The sequence below is a fragment of the Gadus macrocephalus genome, chromosome 18 (assembly GCF_031168955.1).
Source record: "Gadus macrocephalus chromosome 18, ASM3116895v1".
Classification (NCBI taxonomy): Eukaryota; Metazoa; Chordata; class Actinopteri; order Gadiformes; family Gadidae; genus Gadus; species Gadus macrocephalus.
In genome coordinates, this window is record NC_082399.1 from 11,796,996 (window position 1) to 11,816,995 (window position 20,000).

Genomic DNA, 20,000 nt, shown 5'->3' on the forward strand with positions numbered 1-20,000 from the left:
TCAGGGTGTGTGCCTGAATGTGTGTGTGTGTGTGTGTTTAAGTGAGAGGCGGCGCGTGCCTGTTTTATGAAATAACACAGCCAAATGAGGACACAGAGTAGCATTAGTGTTTACTTGAGCCGCTAATGGGAAAGTTCTAATAAAAACTCCATATGCAGATTGGGGCAACTGACAGAGCAGCACAGAAGGAGATTAAACCGCACGCCTTGAATCAAAAGGCTTAATACAATAAGCTGCAAAACTATAGAATGCACTGCGCATAATACATCACACAAACTCCTAATCCACAAAACGAATGTATTGCTCTGATTCTCTGTTTGTGTTTGTGTGTGTGTTTGTGTGAGGAGCATGTTTGCTTGAGGGTGTGTGTTTATGTGTGTGTGTGTGTGTAAGAGAGAGAGAGAAAGTGTATGAGTCTGTGTATGCGTGTGTATGTGTGTGCATGTGATTGTGTGTGCGCATGTACCGAGCGTGGCTGAGTTGTGAGTGTTAGTGTGTTTATGTGTCTGTGTGTACGCACATGCGCGTGTGTGTGTGTGTGTGTGTGTGTTTAAAGGTTTATGTGTGTGTGGGTGCACCGACCTTTCTGCCAGGTGATAGCAGGTCTGGGGGCTCCGGAGGTCTCGCAGTGCAGGATCACAGACATCCCATCAATCACCGTGCTGTCAGAGGGTCCGGTTGTAATGTTGGGAGCAATACCTGGACACACACACACACACACACACACACACACACACACACACACACACACACACACACACACACACACACACACACACACACACACGTGCACATAAACAGATATACACACAGACACGCATGGACAGACACACATACACACACGCAAACACAGAAACACACATACACACACGCAGAGACACACACATACAAAACACACACACACACACACACACACACACACAAACACACACACACAGACACAGAAACACACAATCAGTAATCAAATGAAAGCAGTCATAACCAAACAATTGAGTGCGTGGTCAGTCTGAGGGGGCTGAGTTCAAGATGTTTAGCAGAAGCCCGGAGGAAACTCAAATGCATGCGTTGTCCGTGGCAACCTGCCGGACCACCATTCAGCCCATGCTTTATCCCTTTTAGCTCTGCAGGAGGGGACAGCCGTCACCTCCACGCCCTAACCCCTAGCAGCCCCACTATTATGATAGAGTATATCCTTGTGTGTGTGTGTGTGTGTGTTTGTGTATGGTATGTGTGTGTGTGTGTGCAGGTCGTTTGGATATATGTGCAGAGGCGTCTGGGATAAAGAAAAAATAGAGAACTCGGAAGAAGGAGAGGATGATAGAAAGAGAAGGAGATGATAGTAAAAAGAAAACTAAAATCCCCGCTCGTGAAATGGGAAAATGTGATCCCATTATGGAATGGCAATGAGTTCTATCACTCAAATGGGAATGAAGGACGTACATGTGTGTGTTTGTGTGTGTGTGTGTGTGTGTGTGTGTGTGTGTGTGTGTGTGTGTGTGTGTGTGTGTGTGTGTGTGTGTGTGTGTGTGAGTGTGTGTGTGTGTGTGTGTGTGTGTGTGAGAGTGTGTGTGTGTGGGGGTTGGGGGGGGGGGGGGGGGGGGGGAGAGGGTGGAGAAGGGAGAGTGTAGTAGAGAGAGATGAATAGTTGGAGGAAAGGTAGAAGATGAGATGGAATCCAAGAGAGAGATAGAGAGACAGAGAGACGGAGAGAGATGGAGAGCAAGGCAGCAGGAGAGGGGCACAGAGGTCGAGAGACAGGGGTCGAGCAAGAAGAGAGACTAGATACAAGATAGAGAGTAGGAAAGATTGAGAGCGAGTCACAAGACGCCTACGCGTGAACAATGATGTAACCCTTAATGAAAATAAGTCATTGATCGCGTTGATTAAAAGTGGATTCAATTAAATAAATCAGATATTTATATAAATGGAGGATACCAAGACATTTCTCATGCAATATGAAAAATAATTACTCCCTGAAATATGACCAAAAAATTTTGTTTTCTGTTGATTAGCAACTAAAGACATTTTCTTGATTATATCAAAGACAATAAGGCACAATTTATTTCAAACAAGCATAAAACATCACAAAAACAACAACACGTTTCGCTCACAACACGGTAATTGCAGTGGTGCTCTTTCATGCAGAGACGCCACAGGCTTGTTTCAAAAGCAAAAACTAAGGACATTTCTATTCGGTTATCCGGCAGACACTTTCATCCAGAGATGACTGCAATGACGCTCAGATCAGTCAAGGCAGGTAATTGGGTCCATCCTCCTGTCACATGTCTGTATTTCTCGGAGTGTTGTGTTTTACAATTGAGTCGATTTTCCAGTCACGTGCCTGTATTGTCTCAGTGTTATGTCTTACACATTGCTGCTCCTATCAAGTCTCTCGTGTTAACGAGGTGCCGCAAACACCCCCCCCCCCCCCCCCCCACCGCCCGTTGAAATGTTTCCGTTTGGGACTCCAAAAGGGTTGGTAAGCATTTCTATGCTATTTTTGACAAAAACATATAAGGCTGTTAAACGGGGTAAATTATGTAAAACACAATGGGCCCTATTGACATCCGGCGCAATTGACTTTCTACACTGACGCATGGGTCGTTTCTAATTTGCAACTGGCACAGAGCGTTTTTTTCCCTCCACCGCAATGTAAATTAACGGGGGGACACATGCATATTAGGAACACAAGTCGATAACGATAATGCATAAAATACTGGTAAGTAACGATGTTTGTTAATGTATTGCGTATATCATTAAATAGAACCCCAGTTACCGCATATCATGTGTGTGTTAAGTTTTATTTGGCGAAATGTATTTGAGGACTCAGTATTTCTGAAGTTGTGGAAGAAAACGCTATTCCATGTGTGAATTAGGCCATATTATTTGGGCATAAACTGAGCCATTTGAAGTTTGAAATTCATGTGGTTATGCATCTGTCTCATCGGGGACTGCAAACGTCAAAATATCAACTTGTCAGATTCAAATGCGCTCATGGCTCTTAAAGGGGATGGGAGATGGCACTCTCATTGGTTTATTGCACGTTACGCCCAAACCACACCTACGGGTATTTAGACTACCCGTACTTCGGACCAACCCTTTTTGAAATTTGCGCCGTGCGCCGGTAAAATAGCAACGTAGCCATAGAACCACCCACAAAGCTACCTGCGCTTAGCGCTTCTCACTTGCGTTTCAGACCGTTAAATTAGGGCCCAATGAGTCTACTATTTTCAACTTTTGGCAGAGTGGTGGTTTTCCATTGGCTGCTCACCCTGGCAAAAAGCGAGCAAGACGTAGTTTTGGATCAAGTCTGACCACGCCCATCTAAACTGCTCCTATGGAACCCAATGGGTCGGTTTCTTCTAAAGGTTTGTGGCTGTCATGACTGGGTTCCCATTTGTTTTACTCAAGGAGGGAGTTCTCCTGCTAAAATGGAAGGTTAACTAACCCCCCATTTAATCTTAAAGAAGAAGAAGTAGGAGAAGAAGAAGAAGAAGACGAAGAAGATGACGACGAAGAAGAAGACGACGAAGAAGAAGACGAAGGCGGAGCGAACATGGACTCACTGGTCACGGCCAGGTAGGTGTTGGTCTGGACCTCTCCGGCCGGGTTCCTGGCGAAGCACTGGAACATGCCGGTGTCGTCGGGCAGGAGGCCGTTGACCTGCAGGCTCCCGCCCGCCAGAACCCGGTACCTGGGCATCTTCACCGGGCTGATGGGCACCGCGTCCTTGTACCACACCATGTCTGGAGACGGCACTCCTGAAGAACACAGAGCAGAGCTGTGTCCATCTCTCTGTCCATCTATCGATATGTCTGTTTATTATTGTCCGTGTGTCTCTCATCTCTCTGTCTGTGAGTCTGTCTGTGAGTCTGTCTGTGTCTCTCATCTCTCTGTCTGTGTGTCTCTCATCCCTCTGTCTGTGTCTCTCATCTCTCTGTCTGTGAGTCTGTCTGTGTCTCTCATCTCTCTGTCTGTGTGTCTCTCATCCCTCTGTCTGTGTGTCTCTCATCTCTGTCTGTGTGTCTGTCATCCCTCTGTGTGTCTCTCATCTCTCTCTCTCTCTGTCTATCATCTCTCTGTCTGTATGTCAATAGGTGTTTTCTGATCTATCCGTCTGTCTACCGGCTGTGTGTCTCTATGTACATACTGTATATTGCCATCTATCTATAATAGATAGATAGATGGAAAGAGACTTTAATACCAAAGGAAATGGACATAGTTACCGTCTAGGCTGCCACTCGCCTGAGTGCCGGAAATGGATACAGAATTTATATGTTTTAATATCTATCCATCCAGTTTGTATATTTAATCATTATTTTCTAATCGATATTTTGTCCTGCATTTAAATTTGGCTCATGTGGAACCCCTCCCTTCCACATTAAAGAGATTTTTTCACAGTGATTACACCTGCTCTCTGTTCAACTTACTATGTCGGATGGATTACCCTAATGATTTTCTGGAAATGCTATACTCTCCTCAGCGCGGCTCATTGACCCTGCCCCTATTATATAAACACACACACGCACGCACACACACACACACACACGTCACACACACACACACACACACACACACACACCCACACACACACACACACACACACACACACACACACACACACACAAACACACACAATCCCATAAACAGACACCCAACACACACACACACACTCCCATAAACAGACCCACACACACACACACACGAATAGACACACACACACACACACACACACACACACACACACACACACACACACACACACACACACACACACACACACACACACACACACACACACACACACACACACACACAAACACAAAGAGACACACACGCAGGCACATTGACACAGTCACTGACACAGAGGCACACACACACACACATGCACACACACGCATACGTAAAAAACCCACATAACGCAGGCCTTACCTCGAGCTTGGCACGGGATGTCAACCACTTTCTCCATCTCGGCGGTGATGTGTCTCTCCGGCTCCTTCACAAACTGCGGAGGCTCTGATTGGTGGAGACGGGGCCGCGGAGGGAACGGGCAGGAAGAGACGGGCAGCGTCATATCAGTAACAGGATTACAGTAACACGATGATGCGATCGATGGGCACTCTAATACTCTTTGTATGGATACAAAAAGGCCTGTTTGTACACTGACGATAACATCAGCTGGTGGATAATGCGAAAAGGAAATTGGCATGGGAGGGGATTATTCAGGAGAGTGATAGGAGAGCTATGAGTTTTTCTGACGCAAAGAGGGGGAAGTGACCCATTTTTCTCGTGTTCGGGAATCGAAGTGACGTCCCAACCGTGGGACCGAACACAAAAGAGGCGCAGTTGCTGCCTTGATACACACGGTGCGTTTCGTCCCCACACTCCGCCGTTAATTTGTAAACGGCGACAAACTGTTGTGTCTTTGACGGCGATGCCCTCGAGGTCGGCGACTACGTCTGAGCAGGCTCCCTCATCAAAGACACACGTGAGAACACCTGGTGTTTGAAACACATTCTTCCCTTTGAAAACTTCAAAGACTTTCAGCCACATAAAATAAAAGTGACCGAAGCAATCCTATTCAACTTTTCCCTCACTTCCTCTCCCTTTCTATTTCAAGCCAATGACAACCTTCCCTTTTCCTCCTCCTCCCTTCGCCGCACATCCTCGGATATGACTTCCGCCGTAGTGCACACATCACAGTGCCCAACAACGTAATGAAAATGCCTCTTAGCCATGAAACGATTCATCGTGTGTTTTCCTATCTTCTTTTTCCACATTAGCCTGCGATGTCTGGGATTGCCACAAATACTTAGCCACTGATATATTACAGAAATACATTAAAGATTACATATATTACAGTAGCGTATCCCCAGTTGGCTTTGTGTGATTGCCAACACGACATTCAATTTGCGCACATCATTACTACAGTTCAGCAGCTTCACCCTGAGGACCCAGCGGCTGGGCGATTTCACAGCGCCGCCCGAATGCTGTGTCAAATTTTTATTTTGGTCGTCATATATTGTTCAGTGCAAAGTGATGCCATCTGTGCGCTCCAATGAGTGCACTTTGATGACGCTCCACAAAAGTTTTGGGACTGCCTGAGTCAAGTCTGTGTTCCTATGTATGAACTACGTTATCCCCCCCCCCGGTATTTCACTGCAAATTAAAACAACTCGGCTCTGTTTTGAAGGCATTTTTTAAATGGTGGCATAATTAAAGGTAATCTGTGGAAGGAAGTCAAAGGAAAACACACAACAGATGCACTTTCTACTCAAAAGACCCAAGAGAATGTGAATTGTAAGCATCTCTGGTTCAATTTATTCCGAAGTATACGTCTGTACGTCTATTCACGTCATGTTAATGTCATGAGTTCCTTTGGCTGGCATAAAGGACGTGACATGTTGATGGTGAAATCCTTGAGTTAAAATGATCTACAGCTTCTGACGGATGGCAGGACTATCATGCATCACTTTTCTATCCGTAAGAGCGTGATCATAGAGATTGTGTAAGTGTTAGCCATGCGCAATCCTACGTGACTGTTTAGTAAATTAGTACATGTATCCAACCGGACAGGAAGTGATTTCAGATAAATGTCATTAAGGAACAGCTATGTATGTTGTATGTTGCACGTCCTGGCACTTAATATACAGACTTATTGTATGATGTACGCCCTGGCACTTAAAAATAGTACTTTCAATAGTGTATTGTGTATACGGAGAATGGCTTAACCTAGCGATTGTACGTGCTTGGCATTTGCTCCATGAATATCTGTACTCTACCAGCAGCGATACATTGTTTTCCTTTCTTCTGACAAATGTACTTATTGAAGACGCTTTGGATAAAAGCTTCTGCTAAATTCCCTCAATGTAAATGGCAATGGAAAATAATTTAGGCAGGTGTATAAAGGCACCCTGGCACCTGTCATTTGACCACACCCAATCTCAAAATGACCACGCCCATTATACCTAACCAGACCCATCTTATTTGCCACGCCCTATCGCACAATGACCGTACCTCTTCTCACCGACCACCCCCCCTAAAATGGGCCATGCCTTCTCTCGATAAACCACACCCACTCCCACCAACCACACTCCCACTCTCATCGGCCTCGCCTAGTCTCACTGACCAAATCCCCCTATCACCAATGACCCCGCCCCTGACCTCAATGACCACCCCCCCGATCTCAATGACCCCACCCCCTCTCTCAAAGTCCCCGCCCCTCTCTTGATGACCACGCCCCCTATCTCAATGACCCAACCCCCTCTCTCAATGACCCTGCCACATCTCTCTGTGACCACGCCCCCCTCTACCAATGACCCTGCCCCCATCTCTCAGTGACCCTGCCCCATCTCTCTGTGACCATGCCCCCCTCTACCAATGAACCTGCCTCCATCTCTCAGTGACCACGCCCCCCTCTACCAATGACCCTGCCCCCATCTCTCAGTGACCGCGCCTCCCTTTTCCAATGACCCTGCCCCCATCTATCAGTGACCACGCCCCCTTCTCCCAATGACCCTGCCCCCATCTATCAGTGACCACGCCCCCTTCTCCCAATGACCCTGCCCCCATCTATCAGTGACCACACCCCCCTCTCCCAATGACCCTGCCCCCATCTCTCAGTGACCGCGCCCCCCTTTTCCAATGACCCTGCCCCATCTATCAGTGACCACGCCCCCTTCTCCCAATGACCCTGCCCCCATCTCTCAGTGACCGCGCCCCCCTTTTCCAATGACCCTGCCCCCATCTATCAGTGACCACGCCCCCTTCTCCCAATGACCCTGCCCCCATCTATCAGTGACCACACCCCCCTCTCCCAATGACCCTGCCTCCATCTCTCAGTGACCACGCCCCCCTATTCCAATGACCCTGCCCCCATCTATCAGTGACCGCGCCCCCACGGCCCTCCCTCCCTACCGAGCACGTGCAGGAAGGCGCCGGAGCTGACGGAGGGCACGCTGCTACTCCGCAGCGTGGCCTCGCACTCGTAGAATCCCGCGTCGCTCGCCGCCGGGCTCAGCACCGTCAGACGCCGGTTGTAGTCGCTCAGGCCCGAGGTCACCAGCACGCCGTTCCTCCGCCACGAGATGCCCAGTTTGATGAGCGGCCTGTGAGGTGATAGAGCGGGAAACAGTGAGACACGCGCTGGAGGAGCATGGTGCGAGTGTACCGAGGGTTGGGTGTTCGATCCCACTTCGGCCGCCGGGATTGGGTAATATAATGAATAATACATTGTTTTTACAGCACTATTCATATTAGAAGGTTCAAACTGCTTAACAGATAATAATCGGGTTTATTAATCGTATAATCACCCAAAATACGATGCATGTAAAAACAGCAGTGACACCTCTGAACCAAATAGGATAAAAATATGTCTCAGAAACCATTAGAACCCTAATACATGCAAATTCATGTACGGGTGTTATTGCAAGTATTCATGCCCAAAGTGAGCCGGTTTTCCTAGGTATTCATGGTATTTACTGTTCTTCTTTTTGGAGGAGGAGAGGTGTGGATACATATTATGCGAAATGAATAAATAAACACATTTAATGCTCTACTTTTCATGACGGTTGAGGAAAAAAGCCACTGAAATGTCATCCCACAGGCTGGGAAAACACTCAAGTGGAACCAAAGGCAGAGGGAGTTTTTATTTCCCCTTCCGTTACTAGAGAGAGCACATGGAAACCCACGGCATGAGATATAAACTAGGTCTTACGATGTAAATTGTGTTTTTTGGTGAGGGGGTGGGATAGAGCTGTGCCAGTAAAGGTTGGGTAGGGGACAGGCAGGTTTGGGTACAGGTGGGGTAGGGCACAGCTGGGGTAGGGTAAGGGTGGGGTAGGGGCCAGCTGGGTTAGGGTACAGGTAGGGTAGGGTACAACTGGGGTAGGGTAAGGGTGGGGTAGGGGCCAGCTGGGTTAGGGTACAGGTGGGATAAGATATAGGTGGGGTAGGGTACAGCTAGGCTAGTGGACAACAGAAGTAGGGCAACACAGCGTTTGGGTACCACAGGGTTCAGGTGGAGCACGGGTGCTAACCTGGCGTTGGCCACACACTCCATGGTGACTTCCGAGGTCCCGGTGACCACGCTGGTGTTCCTGGGAGGGATGATGATGGTGGGGGCAATGGGGTCTGCTGGACCTCCCACATCTAAACACACACACGCAAACACACACACACACACACACACACACACACACACACACACACACACACACACACACACACACACACACACACACACACACACACACACACACACACACACACAAAGGTCAAACAAGTCATTTAATTCATCGACAGACATATACTGGGTTCAGCATATAATTAAAGGGTGCGAAATAAGGGGGGGCTTCTCTTGGGCCGAGCCCCACTGATTGACACTTGAGACCCCCTGAAAGCCTCAACTGCATGATTGTGGGGGCATCTGGAAAAATCAGACAGGCAGAAGAAGAATTTCATAAAATGGCGAAGAGGATCTGTGGCGTCTCAGTATTTTCTAAAAATGACAGCAAGAAGAGTAAAGATAACGATGTTGACTGTGATCGATGACCATCACCATACACTGTCTTCCCACATTCCTCTTCTGCCCTCCTTAACACAGATCTACATTGCTGTCTTCAGTGCTTCCTAGTTGCGTTACAAAACAAGCCAACATCACAAGACCCAACGTCGGTATGAACTGCGCTGCGCACTGGGGCTGGAGGTCCTCCATTCTGGAAATAATTACTTATACGGATTCAGTAGTTTGCTGCAAACATGTCAAAAAGAAAACAAAGTTCATTATTAAGATAATTTTGGATCCAAAAAGGCCAAATAATAGTAACTAGGGGCATGCCCGTAGCCAGCAATGAGTTCCCCGAGGTCCGGACCGAAAAATGGAAACTAAATACAAGTGTATAAAGATCAGCGTATGAGGACCTCTCCAATATGAGATCGTTAATTCAGTTTAGACTTGTTACTTTTGTTCCGCCGGCAGCGCTACGGCGATTCACACTGGGTATTTCACACATTGCCCAGGACGCACACATCTAATACATAAGCTGTATGAATAGCAATACACTTATCTTACCGTATGAAGAATAAGAAATTATTATTCTGTGTAACAAAAATAAATAAAATAGCACAGTTTGAAAACCACTACACTCAAAGATTGAGTACAGGGTGTACTTTGCATCCTACTTTCTTTTAGTGACATCTAATCTAACTAATTAGAGGATTCTCTGTCTTCAGTCGGTCCGTCTGTCTGTTCTCGACAACCGTTCATCCGATCGACTTCAGAATTGGCGGGTGTATTGCTGAGAACCCCAATGAAGCGAAGCAATCTGCCCGTTCCGAAACCGGCAGGGTTTTGAAACGGGCATCGCACTAGTCCTTTTAATTCTCAACAGTAGTGGAGTGGATTCCAATGAAATTGGAAAAAAAGACGGTTGCTTACGGCGACCACCTGCTCAGGAACCGAGCTGAACGCAACAGGACAGCTCCGGTTCCCCGCAATAAGATGTGCACTGTGTCATGCGGAACGGAATGAGAAATGGAAAACACACCGTCCAGGCAACCTGTGTGCGTGCAACGAGTGTGTGCGCAGGCGCAGGTGTGTGCCTGTGCGTCTGTGAATGAGGTGCGCGGCCGCTGTCGCCGCGGGAACAGCCTATGGCGGGTATGAAGACGGCTTGAGAGGCATCACGTCTCTGATAAACACACATTGATCCATCAATCCCGCACCCCTGTCCGGGAGGAGGGTGCACACACACCCCCGGGAGTGTGCACGGCTGGCGTGTGTCAGAGGAAGGGCTTTGAAAGGCTGTCATGGCTCTATCTGGGTAATTCTGGACCATTGGACACGCCATGCAGACACACGCGCACGTGCATGCACAGAGGCAACAAGAAACACACACACAAGAACACAGACACAGACGCACGCACATACACACGCACACACAAGTACAAAAACTTGCATGTTCACACAGCTATACACTGTACTATTCACTTCATTGACACATACACAAACACAGACCCACACACACGTGCAGATACGCACATGAGTACAAAAAAAATGCATGTTCACACACACACACACACACACACACACACACACACACACACACACACACACACACACACACACACACACACACACACACACAAACACACAATCAAGTACAAACACCTGCATGTTCACACAGATATACACACGTACATACACACAAACACACACACACACAAACACACACACACACCTGCACACATACAGACAAGTACAAAAAAAATCATGTTCACACATTTATACACACGTACCTACACACACACACACACACACACACACACACACACACAAAAACACCCACATGCATAAAACTCAAAACACAAAAGAGACTAAATTCTACCTTGCACCGACTGAAAAACAATCCTACATCGCTCTACATAACATATGCATGCATACTCAAAAACAAACTGCCGTGCAGTGGGAAAAGTCACTCTGCAAGACAGGGGAATTGAGGGGAAAGAAATTCGACACAACAAATACACTAGAATAGGAACAGCCTTCTGTTTCCTGGCAGGAAGTGGATTATTTTGTATTTTTAATCCAATCCATTCAAACCCTTTATACATTTAAATGTGGCTTCACTGCGAAGGTAAAAGCCCATCACAGAGTATTCTTCATATCCTCTCATTCCCTATCCTCCTCCCCCCATCGTGGTGATGCCTCTGTATCTGTCCCCCCGCCTCTAAGGCACTGGTCGCGGGCCCCTTGGTTGTGTCTGGTGGAGGGGTGGGGGGGAGGCCCAGGGGACATGGTGACAGTGTCAGGTGGCCGTGCTCGCAGGTGGAGCTGCTGCTGCTGCACACAGATACCAGGACACCGACACCGGGCGCACACTGGGGCGGGGAGCATAAACATGCACACACACGGGGCGCATGGAGGGAATGCATACGATCAGACTACTGGGAAGCAGCGACGCACGGGTTAAACGGGCCGCTCACTGTGTGTGTGTGTGTGTGTGTGTGTGTGTGTGTGTGTGTGTGTGTGTGTGTGTGTGTGTGTGTGTGTGTGTGTGTGCGTGCGTGCGTGCGTGTTCGTGTGTGTGTGTGTGTGTGTGTGTGTGTGTGTGTGTGTGTGTGTGTGTGTGTGTGCGTGCGTGCGTGCGTGCGTGCGTGCGTGCGTGCGTGCGTGCGTGCGTGCGTGCGTGCGTGCGTGCGTGTGTGTGTGTTTGTTTGCCGAACAAGCTGATTAATTCACGCCATCGGTCCCTGAGTGTGTGTGTTAGATATGGGTGCACGATGCTCATTTACACCTGCATAAGGGACGTGTGCGGCTGTATTTATATATGAACTGTATACATGCATTGGTGTATGTGTGTCAGTGTGTGTGATGTGTATGGGTGTGTGTGTATGGGTGGAGGTGTATTGGTGTGTGTGTGTGTGTGTGTGTGTATGGGTGTGTGTGTGTGTGTGTGTGTGTGTGTGTGTGTGTGTGTGTGTGTGTGTGTGTGTGTGTGTGTGTGTGTGTGTGTGTGTGTGTGTGTGTGCGATTGCCTCAGGTCTAGTATTATCAACGGGCCTCCAATATTTCAGCCGGTACCTGGGCTTTTTCTCAGTCAATTCCACACTAATATCCCTATTGAGCATCGCGCAATATTGACTCTGTTTAGTTTGCAGTCGTAATTCACTCTGCTGAACTACTTTGCCAGCCGCAATTTCCAAATGTATTATAGAGTAATAGAGTCTCTTGGTTCAAAGTGGGAGCAGTTCATGATATTATTGATAACTATTGAAAAACTGCTCATCGCTGGCATTGCCCCTATGTCTGTCTGTCTGTATTGCACATATATAATTGAATGATTTTACTAGTTCATGATTTCCTTGCAAAAGCACCCGAGACTAGTTTGTTGATATTCCAGCCGAGGCATCGTGCATAATCCATGCATTAAACATGGATCATGGCCTTAAAAAAATCTCCCCAGCAACACAAACCAAAACCAATTACCTTTAACAAAGTTACCCAGATCAAATGATGATTAGCTGTGACCTAATCCAACCTACACACAACAGCGCCCATAGCCACAACCATGACCTATACACCATAACCATAGCGTGTATGTTTCGTTATTCATTCCCCATGCGTGGTGCATCTGCGCTACTCACTCTCCACAGACAAGGTGATTGGCTGGCTGGTCTTGTTCTCGCCGTTCTTGTCGTTGACCGCCTGGACGTAGTAGCGCCCGGCGTCGGGCGCCACGGTGGACAGGATGACCAGCGTGTTCTCCAGTGTGATGGCGCTGGGGAGAGGAGGACACGGGGACACACACTCAGGTTTCCTCTTCACATAAAGACGGGCGGTTTTCATGCTATTTGGTTTCATTGTATCGACGTTTTGCAGAGGTCAGCGAGTCAAGGGAAATCAAAGTGAAAGTAAGAGAAGAAGCATTCAAAATGAAATGTCATGGGCATAGGAAGCATAGTGCACAATGTCGTTCTTATTAATTCACATAGGAGCAGAGTGGATACACAGGACATTCGCACTTTATGTTAAGTATAGTGTCAGATTACAGCACACGGTACATGAATTCAAAAACCCATATTGGTAAATCCGGATGAAAGATTCAAACGCAAACACCCTTTAAGCGATCAATAAAAAAGCAGTGCGTCCATGTTCCACATGAAATAAAATGTGTTTAAGGAAAACCTTCACGGTTCTCCCCCCCCCCCGTCCCCCCGTCCCCCCGTCTCTATGCAGTACGTGTTTTCATGTGTAGAGCCGCTCTAATCACAACAAAACAAGAACGTCGTAATGCTCTGCCATCGACTCGCTCCCTGGCCGAGCTGAAGGCATTAGATATTTTCAGGCAGTAATTGTGCAGTTCAAGTGACGGCGTATTGATTAAACATGTGTGAGCAAACGGGCTTGATCTTTTTTGTTAATGTGCTCAGGATATTGACGACGCTGCTCCATTCCGCTCCTCTCTGTGGCAGACCAGTCCACCGATATAGACGTCCAGGTTGACAACCATAAACGTTCACAGCTCGTTTGCATTCCCCGCCTATTGAGGGGCGGACGCGCTCTAATGTGTTTTGTCAAGGGGCCAGTGTGGAACAATAAAATAATATTCTGGGGAAAAAATGCCGTCGCTTGCTGAAATGTGGCGGGAAAAAAAGACAAGAGATGGCCGGAATCCATTTGCTTAGCAGGTGTGTGTGTGTGTGTGTGTGTGTGTGTGTGTGTGTGTGTGTGTGTGTGTGTGTGTGTGTGTGTGTGTGTGTGTGTGTGTGTGTGTATGTGTGTGTGTGTGTGTGTGTGTGTGTGTGTGTGTGTGTGTGTGTGGGGGGGGGCCAGGACGAATCAATCCCCGATACGTCTCCATTAAGTCTTTCCCTCAAATCTCACTCCTTCTCGTCTCCTTGGCGACCGGTCCTCTCTGTCTTCCCCCGTCGGCCTATCAGAGCCTCCCGACAATCAATGTGGTTTTCTTCTTATCAGGTGGCTCTTTGACCATCCCAGGAGGAAGATGGCTGACTCTCCACGGAGCTCCGCACCCACACCTTCCCGCTGCCTCTCCCCTTCCTTCTTTCATAATTTATTTCTTTGTAGCTTTGTTTCTTTCTTTATTCTTTATCTTTATTCAATCTTATTCTACACCCCCACCCCCACCCCCACCCCCCCCCCCCACACACACACACACACACCATCATCTTCTTCTCTGTTGTAGTCCCATGGAAGTGCTATTTAGTATTCTGTCCTGAAACTGACACAGTTATAAGTGCTCCTTGTGGAAACAACCTTCTTTGAATGAAGAGAGCAAAATGTAATCATATATTGTATTTATATAAATTAAATAGAAATAGTGTGACAGCAAACAGCTGTTTACACGCAGTGAAAACACATCCTGAAGTTCTTAACATTTATAGGGCATTCTGGGAAAACAAGTTATTCAAACGAGAAAACAGAAATCGGAAAAAAATGAAAAAAACATTATCATACTGTTTTTTTCCCACCAGAAAACACGTGCTTCTTCCCAGGCTGTAGAGAGTGAAAGAGTCGGCCTACAACAAGGCCTCGAGTGCCGACGCAAAAACGGCTCGCTCTGGAGATGAAACGCGGGGCGCAGCGCTCAGTTGAACAAATCAACCGCTGCCGCGCTCTCAGCGCTATCTCGGCCCGAGTGTCTTTTTGACTTTTCATTGAATCAATGTCAATGACCTCCCTCAATCGACAGCCCTAGACTTTATCCGGCAAAATCGGAAAAATAGCATCCCCCCGAAACCCACTTGAATGGAATGAAATATCAATAGATAAATAAACAACCCACAGCGTTTGATCTATCAATGGTGGAGTCATGCCGAGGCATTGACGCGTGAAGTCAACGCATTCACTTTTCCCTTGAATACGTTAGCGCGGTACTAGCATCGTGGCTAACCCAAAAAGAGGTCAGTACATCAGCCCAGCGCGGCTTCCTCTGGCTGTGAGAGCCCACGTTGACTTACTGGGTTCGCCGATCCTCGGACTGATTGATTTTCAAATATGTCTGAGGCAGGTCTGGGATGGGGGCTCATTTGGGATTCCTCCTGCAAGGCACTGGCAGAAAACAGTTCTTCTGAAGGAGGCTGGCAGGCCTCAATGGCTGTGGCTTATGATCTGCTGTAAATATTTAATACTAGCTCGCCGACACGTTGACATCCGGGATGCCCGGGCATGAATTATGGATCTCCCTCCGGGACTCCGGGCCGGGCCACGGAGTGTTGGAGCCACTAAATGAAATCCAGGTGATTCCAGGGAGATTTCTTTTTTCATTTTTTTTTTAAAGGGAGAGAGCAGGGTTCAACTGGGTTCAACTTCTTGAGCTCTCGCCCCTTCTGATAAAACCAACGACAGTTGTGGCTAAACTTTGAGATAAATGCTAAGCTAACGATGCCTAGGAGCCATTAAAATGACTCGCTGACCATCTAGATTCATCTCTGGTTTTCAGTGGTATGAAAAGATGCAGACTCTTCACACGCACACGCATTACACACAGTTTACCATTACTCATGGACTTCAATAACACCCCCTACTTGTTCCTCTTGCTGAACTTCTAATGAAGCTTGGTTCAGTGGTGAGCCAAAAGTAACGTTTCCACTATGAGCCATGTACAGTCCATCTGAACTCTTATCCACTGATTAATCTTCCTCAAACACAAGCTAGGGGCGTTCAAAACCAACTGCGCAGCGAAAATGTTAAATTAGGCTAATTATCCTCCATCTCGGCATATCAAGGGACAACGCAGATAGATGGACTTGATAACTGAGAACGAGGATGCTGAGTCTCCATTTATCTCCTAATGCGTTTTCTAAGAAAGTTTGTACACTTCTTTAAAGGTCCCATGACATGCTACTTTAAAGATGCTTATATATAGGTGTTAATGGTCCCTTAATTCAGTATTTGAAGACGTTCAAGAAATTCAGCCTTGGTGCAGAATTACAGCCACTACGAGCTAGTCCCTCAATGAGCTTTCCACAAATTAATTTTTAGAGGCAGGTCAAGGTGGAGGGTGGGGGTGTAGCCCTGAGCCGCTTGCGGCCACGGTACCATGGGCTCGTGTTTACAGTGGCTGTATCACAATGGCGAGGCGCACACAGCTTTTGGCTGTGTTCTGTAAATATTGTAGAACACTCCGGGTGCTCCGGCAGGTGTCCTGGAGCTCTATCTCTAAATAATATCATATTATGCATAGATATCTATATCATATAATATATATTGTCAAGCCCAAAAGCTGTGTGCGCCTCCAGACGTTCTCTGACGTCTCTGGTTCTTCCACTTCCACATCAATCTGAAGTAGACTGAACCACGGCATGGAGGAGAAAGGGATTGCTGCCTGCAGTTGTTGACCGCAATTGTCTCCCGCCGGAGCCCCGCTGTCCGCTGCCGAGGCAGCACCATCTCTCGAGAGCGGGCAGCGGGCAGCAGGGCTCCAACGGGAGAGAATCGCGGGCAAGAATCACTTTCTACTCCATGTCGCAGTTCATGTACTTCAGGGACTCAAAGTCAAAGTTCCTTTCCCCCAATTCCTTCTCAACCACGGCTGAGATAATAACCCCCACTCCGAGTCTCGTTGTGGAAACACCAGAGACGTCAGAGAACCTGATGTGTCATGCGTCATAACACCAACAGCAGAACGGTTATCCAATTAACAAAGAACAAGACAAACAGTCGCAGCTCATTGTCTCATTGGCGGGCCAAATTCTCCGGGCGGGCAAAGCAGATAAGGGGAGGTAACCTGGCCCCTTATGACGACATATGGGGCCACATTCGAAATCGGAAAGTCTGAGCTTTAATTTTTCAAAGGCAGAGCAGGATATTTAGTGCTTGTTTTACACCTAACACCATTTCTAGCTGCTGGGGGACCATAGGCAGCCTAGGGAACTCATATTAATGTTAGAAAACCTCATGAAGTGACATTTTCATGCCATGGGACCTTTAAATAACTTCTATCTTAGTTTTCATTATTGAACTCGATATTTTCTTTTCACCAAAGACACCGGAACCAATATTTCTAACTCGTTTGTCTGCTGATATTATTTCTGCCCCTTCTTCGTCTTTAAACTCTGAATGAACCCTGTTGTCCAGAGGTAAGCTAGCTGCCTGCTTAAGCATGCTGCTTTCTGGTGTGAGGTGCTCTTCACGATTTAATTGAAGAGATACAATTTTGGAGTTACTGATTGATCCAAGTTGAAAATGTTCAGTTATGCTTCAGTTTTTAATAGTAAAATCATGGATTTGACTACATTGCAATTATTATTTTTTTTCAAAAGAAAAGCTATTTTATGCAGGTAGTCCAATAAACTTTCATTCAATTGTTAATTATTATTTAATACATTATTTGCTATTGCTGTGTAGATGTTACTCTCTAAATAACATAACCTTGCAAACTTCTTTTTCTTTATTTTGTCTCTTGGAGCCCAGCCTTACCTTGGATGTGATCATATAACCGTCCTCACCCACTGCACTGTGACCACTGTGACCCTTTGCATGACATTGACGTTTTTTGACATAAAATGCCGGTGTATGATCCGCACTTCAAAACTAGGCGTCTTTTTTTTGTATCTTTGAAGCTATGGCAAATAGAAGTCACGAGAAAAATGTTTTCTTTTTAACCACCACATAAGGAATCTTAGAACAGCCATATTATTTGGATTGTATGAGTTTGCCTCACCTGGCCCGAGACAGACTGATTAGTGTCTGAGGGCGGGTGAGGCCGCACACCTAAACCAGCCTTCCACCCCGCAAACTGAAGGAGAGCTCTGTCATTTCGGCAGCTAACACCTACTCTTCTGGTAACATTGTGCTAATAAAATGGCCTTAACAACATCTACCTGGGTCCTGGCCTTCGTCTGAGCCCGGTAATGCCACCTAGGTGGTGTGTGGCAGCTGCCACCTTGCCTTCCTCTGGGTATAGTGGGCTGGAAGCAGGGTGTGACACCTCAAGTACGCTTTGGCATTCCCTCTGTTTTGTTTACGTCACATTGAAGGTTGCAGACGAGACTACTGACTCATCCATGAGGATTAATGCTTGGATATCAATGCTATATGAATTTGGGACTCGGCCGAAATCATCATAATCTTCGCCTGTATTGCGCCAGTCGAAATCGAAATGTCATCCACGCACGCGGTGAGTTCTTCCTCTTTTTCTTCTTCACATTTAATGCAACCTACAGTACCGGAGTATGTAGAACAGGATCTAGTCACTGTGAAGTCCCAGGACAACAAACTGCTCTATTCACACACGGGCTCAATGGGACAATACATTTATACATTACACATAGGGAGCAGGCAAAGAACCATCGGTTTTATGTCAGTATCGGGCCGGTTTGTGAAAGAGGCTCATGTCTATTATATTTTAGATACTTATCTGACAGCAATCTAAACTGCTAACTATAATGTTACCATGGTAATATAACAGACACATTTGTAATATGGTTTGATTATGGGAGAGCCTGCCAGAAAAAAAGTGAATCAATCTAACAAAAGTGCTTGAATATGTATTCCGAAAATATGTGGGCATAGCAAGAAATCTGCAATTAGGGTTGGCAGCAATGATGGAGATCTGTAAATAAACTGTGATTTGTGCCAGTTTACCAGTAAGTTACTGCTGAAGCACCAGCTGTGTGCTTACGCTACAAGTCTGTAGTTCACAGTGGCAGTGTGTTGGAAGAGCTATGGGGCCTACTACTGCACACACACACACACACACACCACACACACACACACACACACACACACACACACACACACACACACACACACACACACACACACAGGCACACGCACACAGGCACACGCCACACGTGTGTACGTGACTATGCGTACGTGGTATACAAACACACACAAACACACACATGATACACACACACACACACTCACTCAAACACATGTACGTGGTACACACGGGGTGATGAAATTGAGTTTGTCAGGTTCGTTCTCCTCCACTGGAGCCATGCGGCGCCTAACCTCCGCCCAGCCAGTCTACAGACCTTCATTACCCCCCTACAAATGGCAGTGGTGGGCTGCCCCCCCCCCCCCCCCCCTGCCAGCCCTCTACCCAGGAGACCAGAGATATCGCTGGGATCAAGTGGCTCTCGGGAGAAGGGGGGGTGGGAGGGCAACGTCACCCCCGTGGCTGCAGCCTGCGGTCGCATAGCAGAGACACGCAGACAAAAGGAAAGTGGTGAAATGAAGAAAAAAACGAACACAGGGAAAGAAGAGAATATAAATAGGTGACCAGAGGAGGAGGAGAGGAAGAGGGAGGGAGAGAGAGAGAGAGAGAGAGAGAGAGGAGAGAGAGGAGAGAGAGAGAGAGAGAGAGAGAGAGAGAGAGAGAGAGAGAGAGAGAGAGAGAGAGAGAGAGAGAGAGAGAGAGAGAGAGAGAGAGAGAGAGAGAGAGAGAGAGAGAGAGAGAGAGAGAGAGAGAGAGAGAGAGAGAGTTCAAACAGAGACCAGCTCGCCCGCTGTTTAGCGGGTTGCTCAG

The 20,000-nt window shown here is 47.2% G+C and overlaps 1 protein-coding gene across 1 annotated transcript in view; it reads right to left on the reverse strand.

Annotated features, from left to right (window-relative positions):
- sdk2b (sidekick cell adhesion molecule 2b) overlaps window positions 1-13,713 on the reverse strand; it is a 47,593-nt gene extending 33,880 nt beyond the window's left edge. Inside the window, 6 exon segments of the mRNA XM_060037267.1 lie at window positions 583-699; window positions 3,567-3,761; window positions 4,933-5,016; window positions 7,918-8,108; window positions 9,039-9,150; window positions 13,147-13,713. Of these exon segments, the coding sequence (XP_059893250.1) occupies window positions 583-699; window positions 3,567-3,761; window positions 4,933-5,016; window positions 7,918-8,108; window positions 9,039-9,150; window positions 13,147-13,363 (916 nt within the window). The 5' untranslated portion in view covers window positions 13,364-13,713.
- Window positions 13,714-20,000: the final 6,287 nt, after the last annotated feature.